The 9659-nt window shown below is 29.3% G+C and overlaps 4 protein-coding genes across 5 annotated transcripts in view; 1 reads left to right on the top strand and 3 right to left on the bottom strand.

Annotated features, from left to right (window-relative positions):
- Positions 1-9659, bottom strand: part of LOC119672781 (cyclin-dependent kinase 14-like) — a gene marked incomplete in the record, with an annotated part of 829514 nt that overhangs the window by 199078 nt on the left and 620777 nt on the right.
- LOC119672793 (putative serine protease K12H4.7) lies at positions 7-676 on the top strand. Its single transcript, XM_038083932.1, has 3 exons — positions 7-160; positions 261-430; positions 496-676. Exons 1-3 carry the CDS (start codon positions 141-143, stop codon positions 615-617), a joined length of 312 nt encoding a protein of 103 aa, XP_037939860.1. The 5' UTR covers positions 7-140; the 3' UTR covers positions 618-676.
- LOC119672787 lies at positions 737-2037 on the bottom strand. 2 transcript variants are annotated; one of them, XM_038083926.1, is made up of 3 exons: positions 1759-2037; positions 1272-1383; positions 737-1208 (listed from the first exon to the last, which is right to left on the bottom strand). In XM_038083926.1, exons 2-3 carry the CDS (start codon positions 1378-1380, stop codon positions 805-807), a joined length of 513 nt encoding a protein of 170 aa, XP_037939854.1. In that variant the 5' UTR covers positions 1381-1383; positions 1759-2037; the 3' UTR covers positions 737-804. The 2 variants fall into 2 exon arrangements, with proteins under 2 accessions (XP_037939854.1, XP_037939855.1); XM_038083927.1 differs by lacking the exon at positions 1759-2037 and having other exon boundaries at positions 1272-1428.
- On the bottom strand, positions 4621-8006 carry LOC119672785 (G protein alpha i subunit-like). Its single transcript, XM_038083923.1, has 4 exons — positions 7573-8006; positions 7412-7506; positions 6974-7162; positions 4621-5555 (listed from the first exon to the last, which is right to left on the bottom strand). Exons 1-4 carry the CDS (start codon positions 8004-8006, stop codon positions 5365-5367), a joined length of 909 nt encoding a protein of 302 aa, XP_037939851.1. The 3' UTR covers positions 4621-5364.

Here is a 9659-nt window from a genome sequence, read left to right as displayed (position 1 = left end):
CTTGGACTGCTGAGTGCGCAGGTGGTTCTCGGCAATGGACATATCAAACTTGTAATGAGTTTGGTTTTTATCAAACATCAACAAATAAAAGTGATACATTCGGCGACCGTTTTGGAGCAGATTTTTTCATACATCAATGCATGGATATATACTCAGATAGGTTATTATTATATTATTTAGTTATTCATTATTACTTATTTGTTTATATAAAGAATATTATTATTTAATTACTTTATTTTTTGGGTATTTTCATCATTCAGAATGGATGCAGAATATCTCGATCAAGTTGTAGCTAATACAAATACCTTCTATGGTGCTTTGAAGCCTGAAACTACTAATGTATTGTACGTACATGGTTCAATTGATCCTTGGCATGCACTTGGTTTAATCAATAGTAAAAATCCAAAAACACCAACAATTTATATAGAAGGTATTATTCTATATTGTAATATGTTTTATTTTATATGAGACTAAATTTAATATTTATTAATTTAGGAACTGCACACTGCGCAAATATGTATGAACCGATCCATACTGATCCACCACAATTGGTTGAAGCTCGTAATAAAATAATCAAATTTTTGGCAAAATTATTACAAAGTTACATTTCTCTCTAATATTTAAGCAACTAACAGATATGTACGATTGAACAAAGAATTAATTAGTTTTTACCAAATAACTTGTCTTTTTATACATTTTTTTGCGCTTATTTTATTTTTATTTGTGTTTTGTTTACAAATAAATTTAAATTTTAAAAATGAATTTTATGTATTTCTTTGTTAGCTGTATTTTCCGTTAAACCCATTAATCCTTTTTGGACTTTTCCATTTTCTCAAGAAACTTCTTGTAATTATCTTGAACGGATTTATTCTTAATAATGTGCTCATCGACGTTATGCTTAAGAATACGGTAAGCCCAATGTGATGTATCCCAAATAAATGCCACAATGCGGAAAAAATACTTTTCAACCTGCTTTTTGTCTGGCAATTGTGAAAGCAGTTGCGTTGCTGGACTTTTATCATCCAAAGATTGTGCCTTTACAGTCGCAGCGGATTGTGATGACGATGAGGACGGTGGTGGTGATGCTTTAGTCGATGCCTTAGCTCCTGCTTGTTGTGGGGGACCATCAGCAGAACAAAACAAACGCACAGAAGCAGTTCTATATGATGTCATCGGTGCACTTTTGATGAAATCATTTGGATTATTGTCTATAAAGAGCAAAAAGTTATTTTATAAGTCTTTCATAGATTTTAGAAATATGAATAAATTACCTCGATCGACATTAATACCGGGTGATATCATTTGCAACAACTGCATCGCTGAACCTGTTCCATTTTTTGAAGTTACAGGTAGCAAACGCAAAGTCTTGGATGCCAACATTTTCTAACAATAAACAAAAAGTTTGTTATATTTACTGTTTATTTTTAATAAAAATTTAATTTTATTCCACTGTCAAGAAAAATTTTAAATTATTTTGTTTTTGGCCTATTAATGAGTGCTTAGTTTTAATACTTTTTAGCCGCTGAATTTTTCATGTAGCTTTATAAAAAAAGCCAGCGCGAAGCTTTTAATTGTTGCTCTTCGTAGCGAGAAAGCTTTTAATTGTTGCTTTTCGTAGCGCGAAGCTTTTTATTGTTGCTTATAAATAAAATATTTAAAAAGGTATCGAATATGTCTGTAAAATTATACAAACTAATATATTTTATTACATTCAGACGAAATATAGAAATTTTTGATTTTCTCTTCCATTTTACTTACTTGATTTTTGATTTTAGAATAATTCTATGTTAATACTTCAATTTAACTAAAATTTAAACAACAAAAAAACTAAAGTTAATGCAGCGCAAGAAATGTTTGAAATAAAGTTTACGCCAAAATGGCCGACACAATATCCGACACTTCAAAATTGTTCTTTGACTGACAGTACAAAGCAAAGTCGATTTCCGTTTAAGGGTAAGCGTTCAATGTTAAAAGGAATGAAAATGATTGCCATAAGCAATAATGTAAAAAGCAATATTGAATTCAAATTCAAAACTTTGAAAGCGACTGTATAATAAGAAATAAGAGTAAAACAATTAATTCTTAAATGCACAATTCCTTAAAATAAATTTTTAAAGTTTTATTTTGACATAAAATTTATTGACACATAATGTGTATATATATAACAACTTTGTTCAAATTTAATTTTTAATTTAATTTTAATTTAAATTTAATTTTTTTTTTATTTTCATAAACTGCAAATTCTAGGAAATTTTTTTGCCACATATGTAAGTACTAAATACAGGTAGGGGCTATTCAATTGCCGACCTCTAATGTATGTATAGTGTTAATATAATCTAATAAAGGAAAATTCAGGTACGCACACAAATCGATATGATGTTTGTGCGATTAAGAATTATACCGCATTAGTATCGTAGAAGTTATAATCAAATGCAAAGTGCTATAAAAACAGTCTTTTTGTTGTTGTGGTTTCTTGAGTTAGTGCTATTGCGCACTTTTATTCTTTTGTGGCTGGGGGGCTTATTCCTGCCCCACACTAGGCTTTAACTATGCAGGAATTCATATCGTTTATTTATTATATCTTTTAATTGATGTTGGACCGTAGGTCAGCATATCTTTCTGTGGGTTCTGAGGTGGACTTGAGGTTTGTTAGGGCGTGGTTGGTCAGTGTATCAAGTTTTGTGAATAATTTTAGGGCTCTGTGCCTGATATATTTTTTCACTGATCGATCCTTAGATCTCTGTGTATATCTATTGTTCTAATATACCATGGAATCTTAAATAATCTTATAGCCAGGCTATCTGTAATTGCTTAATAGCAGTATTTTTGGCTTTGCTGTATGTAACATATTCTTACAGTAGTGCTAGCCTAATTATTTGAGTATATAGTAACTTTCTATTTTTGAGGTTAAAGTGATTATTATTAAACAGCGGCGTATTATTATTAAGCGGCCTAATTAGTTGCGTCCAATTGCTAAAAAACTTGATAGAAAATTGCGCTACAATAATGTCACACGTAGACAACAATGTGACGTCCAATATTTTAAAAATTATTGAATGTGGGTTAAAATTTTATATATTTATCCTTTTCTAATTCTATTATGCATTTCAATTTCATCTTAACACTTGAGTGAACAAAACTAAGAAACATAATGTTAAAATATGTCTTTCTCACTCAAACTCCCAGCATAACGACATACTATAAGACAGACTATAATTATAAACCACAGAATACCACCACTGTTGGAGTACGATTTATTCTGAGTACGAGATTTGTTTATCAAAAAAATATTATTTCTATATCTACAATTGTAAAACTATATACTCTATTTTTATTGTATCTCAACGTTATATTGCTATCAGTAGGTATATTGATAAGACGAGACAATATGCTGAAAATTTTTATAATATTGTCAACTATCTTTTTTTGCTTGAGATCATCCTTACATCCTTGAAAAAAGTATCTTCTTTGACAGAAGGTGTTGCTTTTCGGTGACTATATTACTCAGTAAAATGGTACAGCAGGTCTACAAATGCGTCTTTTGAAGTGTGAATAGCTTATGCTTCTTCTATTTTTAAGTAATATTTTCCAAATGCGACTAAGTGGAACACCCACAATCTCAGTAAGGTCTCACTTTTATACGACGTTTTACCGATCCAATACCATGATGTTGGATGTGTTGATGATGTTTTCATCTTTCAAAAGTTCTTGTTCATACAGAAAAGTCATTTTCAACTAAGCTTGTATAGCCATATACGAAGTCAGTGAACCACTTTCTTACTGCTGCATATAATGGTGCAGAGTTCACGTAAACTTAACAGTAACGTGTTATTTTTTTAATTAAATAATTCAATTACATCCATTAATCGCCAATCATAATTTTATATAAAATTGCCTTATTACATCAAGTATAACATATATGTTACAAGAATACTGTGCATTTTTCACAGTATTGATAATTATCGTAGCTCCTCATTATACGGCATCAGAACACAGAGTGGTCGAATCTATATTCTAGTTCAATATCCGCTTACTATTCTTATCGAAGTTCCACAATAATACACTTTCTACTATTACTGCAATCCTATTATTATATATGTAGTTAACTTTTAATATATTTTATTTAGTGTACTCCAAAAGAAGTACGGCAATAAATATTTTCCCCCTTTGTGAACAATACTGTTCTAGATTATTTGCAAGATACTCTAGTGAGTCATGTGTTACATAAATACTTGATAAAAAAAAACATTAAATTTCATAGTATCTAAATTTCTTTTATTTTTTACTATTTTTCAGTTAAAACTATTATTATATTTAAGTTTCTTCTATATTAAATTTATATATAATATAATATATTAATTGTAAATATTATGGTTTTATCATAATTAGCATATATACCAAATTGAAGAGCATACACACACATTTATTCATTAGAATATTACAAAATTTGTGAATAAGTTCTTCATATTTATTTTAATATACATATATTAATTTAAATACTTTTCTTTTACAAAAAATAAAAAAGAAATGAAAGTGTTGAAAAATAAAATTAATTTAAAATAAATAAATAAAGCAAATTTTGTTTGCATATTTAATATGCATAAAATTCGGTTTATTTATATTTAAATTTATGCACAAGACTTACGTCGTACGATAAATGAGCTGCTTTTGTTTTAATAATTTTTGCAAAGTTAATTTGTGTACAAATTGTATATTTAACAAATGCCAAACTAAACAAACTAAAATAACAGTTACTATCCAACATAATCATTTGTGAATAAGTTTAAAATAATAATAACATTATTTCGCAATTCCATATATTGTTTTAATTGTATTACAATAATTTTGTCCATTATTTATTCTCAAAACACTAACCATAAATGTTCAGCTAAGTGTCTTACTCTCGTCTTACTGTAAGTTTACTGTCTTACTATGCAACATTTATATTATTAAATAAATATATTAAAATAACATTAAGTAGTGCTTAGTAGGCGTTTTCATAACCTTTCTGTAGTATTCAAAAAAGCACTTGACAAATAGAAAATTACAATCGCATATGTAAACTAAAAAATGTTATTTCTCATATTTCATTATCATAAATTGTGGCAATCAAAATAAAAGTATAAAATGCATTTATTAGTGTATAAGCTAATATACATATATATGTACATATATATATGACATTGTTTATGTACTTAGTAGTGTAAACTTATAATTATTAAATAGTTTGTATATATTATGTTAAATGTAATAACTTCTTAAAACGAATGTATCAGTAGAATTTAAAATAGAATACGACTTGTCAAGTTTGGAATTAAAATAAAATCTGATTATGGAATGAATATTCTTTTCATATTAAAAATATTAAAAAAGTCCACAATCTTTAAGATTATTTTTTATGATGACATTTGTCACAGCATCAAAAACAAATTGTACATTATTCGTATCGGTGGCACATGTTAGATGCGTATAAATTTCCTTTTGATCTTTTCTCTTGTTCAGATTTTCGAATTTCATGCCAATGTATCCAGCAGCATCCTCAAATGTATTTGGTCCTGTAAATAAATAGCAAAAATTTTAATCAATATTAAAAATATATTTTACAATTAACATTAATAGTATTATTATTATTAAAAATTAATTGTTAATACGACCTATTTATGTACGTTGAAGATGGTCTATGAAGTAGATCAAAATATCTATATTATAATAATTTTTTAAAAGTATAATAAAAAATTGTAACACAAATTATTAAGCGTAATTTACGGTGAAAATCAAAAAAACTTATTAATATTCTAAGACAAACTAAAATTCACCCTGACCTTTAAAGAATATCTTTTAAGTTAACCTGATTAATTCAAAATTATTAATTTAACAATATTCAAATTCAAGAGTCTAAACCCCATAAATTCAACAAATACGGAATATGAAGAGATAATATGGTTATACACTTCAGTTTGAACTTCACAGAAACTACAGGCAAGTTTATCTATCGGCAGTCTACAGGCAGTTCCATCTTCAACAGTCAGTAGTTAACAGATATGTGATCTGTTAAAAAAACCGGTGAATAATTTGAAGTAAAAATAACGCCAATGTTAAGTTAAATCAACAACCATGTTGTCAAAAAAAACTGTAGGAGCTATTTTGCGATATCGACATTGTTAAAAGTAGAAAAATTCAGGGACTTTGCCGACTTTGTTAGAAATGTGTTCCATTCAGTACCCGTTGGTCAAAAACACGGTAAAGAGCATTTGTATCTTCTGTGGAAGGGACAGGTGACCAACAATATAAAGACAATAGGTACTATCAATTGACGACAACAATTGGCGCGGTCAATTATAAATCACTTTTGTAGTGCATACGCACAATTTATAAAACTATAGCTTTAAGCTTTGTGTACTGAACCATTTTACGTTTTAGAGCCACGCGTTAATTTCAGCGACCAAGTGCTGTTTACCACCCCTCAAAGGGACTTTCAAAACAGATCCACGCGGGCTACAAAAACAACAACATATATAAAGATACCAAAGCTCTACCTTAAAGGTCTCTGCCATGATTTGGGAGTACTATATTCTTCGTTTTTTCTGTTTTCATTGAGAGTTGATCTGAATGATTATTCAGTTGACAATATATCACTCACATATCAAAATAAAGTATTCATACGTGAATAATATCGCTTTATACAATTGTTCATAGGCTTTTTGTAACGTTTTAAGGATATTGGAACAAACAATTTCGTGATGTAAATTCATTCCTCACAGAGTGTAAGTATTCTAAATTCAGATAGTACCGACTCACTTGAGCAAATATACATGGAAGCTGCTAGCACTATCCCACCAACCGTGGGAAAGTTTTATATAATTGTAGAGTAAATGATATAGATATTGTACATTTTAGTTTATTTCTATGTTTTTATTTATAAAAAATTATTTAATATTTTTTTTTAAATAAAATATGTGCTTGTAGAACTTACCCGTATATTCTGGGAATGCTATTGTTAATGGAGATCGTTTAATTTTTTCTTCAAACAAATCTTTTTTGTTCAGGAAAAGTATAATTGAGGTCTCAACAAACCATTTCGAATTGCAAATGGAGTCAAAAAGTTTTAAGGATTCAATCATTCGATTCATTTCCTCATCTTCGGCAAGAACTAAGTCGTATCCTATAACACAAAAAAAAAAAAATCATATATGTATTAAGCATATTCTAGTGATATAAATATATTAATGATTTGAATAGTATATAGCTTTAAGGTACTATTATAATCTATCAAACTTTTACTATAAAGAATTGTTTTTATTTGAGAAAAAAAAAATTTTAATTATACATATATGTTATATATATTAAATTATTTCTCTCTGTTATAATTATAATAATACATTTTGAACCAATCTATTATTTACAAACTTACCAGAAAGAGCAACACAAAATATGATTGCCGTCACACCCTCAAAGCAATGTATCCATTTTTTACGTTCCGAACGTTGACCGCCAACATCAAATAATCTGCAAAGTATAAGTTAATAAATTTGCGACATGGTTTCGTTTATGTTGATCGCATGTTTTACTCACTTGAAGTGCAAACCCTTGCAACTGAATTGTGTTTCAATGATACCCGTGGTCTTGACACGTGTTCGTAGCACATCCTGTTGTGTTGGTATGTAGTTCGGTTGTGAAATGCGATCCAATGAATTCAGATAAAAGGCGGCTGAATCATTTAATTGATATTCACGTGAACGGGAGAATGATTGTTGCACTCCACCGTCGGCCCATAGTTTCTTCATGAGCAACGCAATTTCTGGTAGTAAGATACCTTCTTCAGCTGCAGAAGCGTAAGTGAAGAATTGTCGTGCTATTTCTGTTTGTGATGGATCGGCGAAATTAATTTTTAGTGGACCCATTGCACGTATTATTGCCATCAGACTCTGAATAGTGTTACTATAGACAACACGCCGATATTGCTCACATTCTTCTTGAGAGTAACCTGTTTCGTGTATGATTTTCATCTGTTTTACAATTGTGGATTTTCCAGATTCACCGGCACCTGCAGAAGATATAGAAATAAAAATGTTAATTATTTTTATTTATATGATATTGTAGAAGTATAAAAATATATATAAAAACTGTTGTTGTCGTGACTTATCAATCGAAAGTTAATGTGAGGTCTGTGCATCACGGAAAAAAAAAAAAAAAAATTAAACAGTTAATAAATAAATTTTCAATATTGTGGTGAAGAGATAGGCATATTATATGACAAACGAAGTGGTATATATGAAACTATTGTACATATAGGGGTGACCGCAAAATTTATCATATATTTAAGAGTTCATACCGAAATGTAACATCACTATAATTCCGCAAGCATGGTGTTAACACAGATAGATCCAGAAGACACTTAGAGGACAACATTTCTTGACATGAACTTAACTCACTTAACCTAGAACTCTCATAAATGTAAAACGCGCTTAAGCGTATACATAAGGTATGTTAAGCTAGCACTAAGTTTAATTTTATTCTACCCTAGTTTTTTAAGGCGATTCAATAGATATAAATTTGCGTTATTTTGCGAACTCGAGACCTTTTTAATTATAAAGGCATCTAAATAGTATTTTTCAAATTGGAGTTTGTGGTAGCATAAATGCCCCTTTAAATGGGCAATACTTCGATAAGGAAGCAATAAGGGCTGAAGATTAAATAAATAGTTGAAGAAATTAAAAATGATCGTTACTTCTTTATTACACCTTTCACATTTCACATTTTTTTAATGTTCCTCCATATTAATTAACTTTAGTTGTTATTGCCAAAAAGTGGCTTTTGTTTTTGTTCTTGTAACTTAAGTTATTCCATCTTTCAAGTCGTGAAAGTACTTTCATTACAAGCAGTAAAATTTTAACGAGAGTGGTACTTGGTAGTTGAAAACGAGTGACTCCTGGATGCAGACATCATCGGTCTTCAACGCTTCTTTAAAAGCGGAATAATCACAAGAGCACGATGAACTTAATACCAATTAATCTTTCAGATACGAAACACTGTCTAATTAGACACTATATAATACGACCTGCAGACCCATCAACTACCACCCCTTTATATAGGTTCTGTATTTAATATCACAGGCTTATATAAAAGGCTTATACAACAGTATAGATTTCACTATTGTAGCTAACCGACTCTTAATTGACTGCTTAGATTTATATTACTACCACTATATCACTGTCATTAGTATAATTTACGATTTTAGATTAATTTAAACTATCGTTTCATATCATAGTATATATAGTGTGTCACAAAAAACATCCCAGATATTTGACTCAGAGAATTTCTCAGGTGACACTGTTTTCGGTTAGTTGGATATCATAGAGGAACCTGCAGTACTCGAAGCTGAAAATTATCATGCGCCTTAAATTGGATATTAACCTAAATATACATATGTATATGCAGAACCTTATATTCCAGTACGCATGCCACTGTACCTCTGTTACTTTGGAGATCATTTAGTAGATTTTGTTGTTATAAAAGAATGGAATGTCTTTATCATAAAATAGGAAATTTAATCTATTAGAGCTTTCTGCAATTTTTATTTTTGAAATGTAGTCTTGATCAGAAGTTCCTTAATTCCTTAAGTTTTCTATAATTTTGGTTACTAACTAGGATTATTATCC

Source organism: Teleopsis dalmanni, chromosome 1 (genome assembly GCF_002237135.1).
Source record: "Teleopsis dalmanni isolate 2A chromosome 1, ASM223713v2, whole genome shotgun sequence".
NCBI classification, from domain to species: Eukaryota; Metazoa; Arthropoda; class Insecta; order Diptera; family Diopsidae; genus Teleopsis; species Teleopsis dalmanni.
Note: the sequence above shows the minus strand (reverse complement) of the source record. Positions and strands in the feature narration are given on the sequence as shown.

Coding starts and splice junctions, on each gene's coding strand:
- LOC119672793 (XM_038083932.1), top strand. CDS start 141: ATGGATATATACTCAGATAG. Junction 161..260: donor ATGGATATATACTCAGATAG/GTTATTATTATA, acceptor TTCATCATTCAG/AATGGATGCAGAATATCTCG. Junction 431..495: donor ACCAACAATTTATATAGAAG/GTATTATTCTAT, acceptor TTATTAATTTAG/GAACTGCACACTGCGCAAAT.
- LOC119672787 (XM_038083926.1), bottom strand. CDS start 1,380: ATGTTGGCATCCAAGACTTTGCGTTTGCTACCTGTAACTTCAAAAAAT. Junction 1,209..1,271: donor CGGTATTAATGTCGATCGAG/GTAATTTATTCA, acceptor TGCTCTTTATAG/ACAATAATCCAAATGATTTC.
- LOC119672785 (XM_038083923.1), bottom strand. CDS start 8,006: ATGAAAATCATACACGAAACAGGTTACTCTCAAGAAGAATGTGAGCAA. Junction 7,507..7,572: donor TGCAAGGGTTTGCACTTCAA/GTGAGTAAAACA, acceptor TATACTTTGCAG/ATTATTTGATGTTGGCGGTC. Junction 5,556..6,973: donor AGCATTCCCAGAATATACGG/GTAAGTTCTACA, acceptor ATTTATTTACAG/GACCAAATACATTTGAGGAT.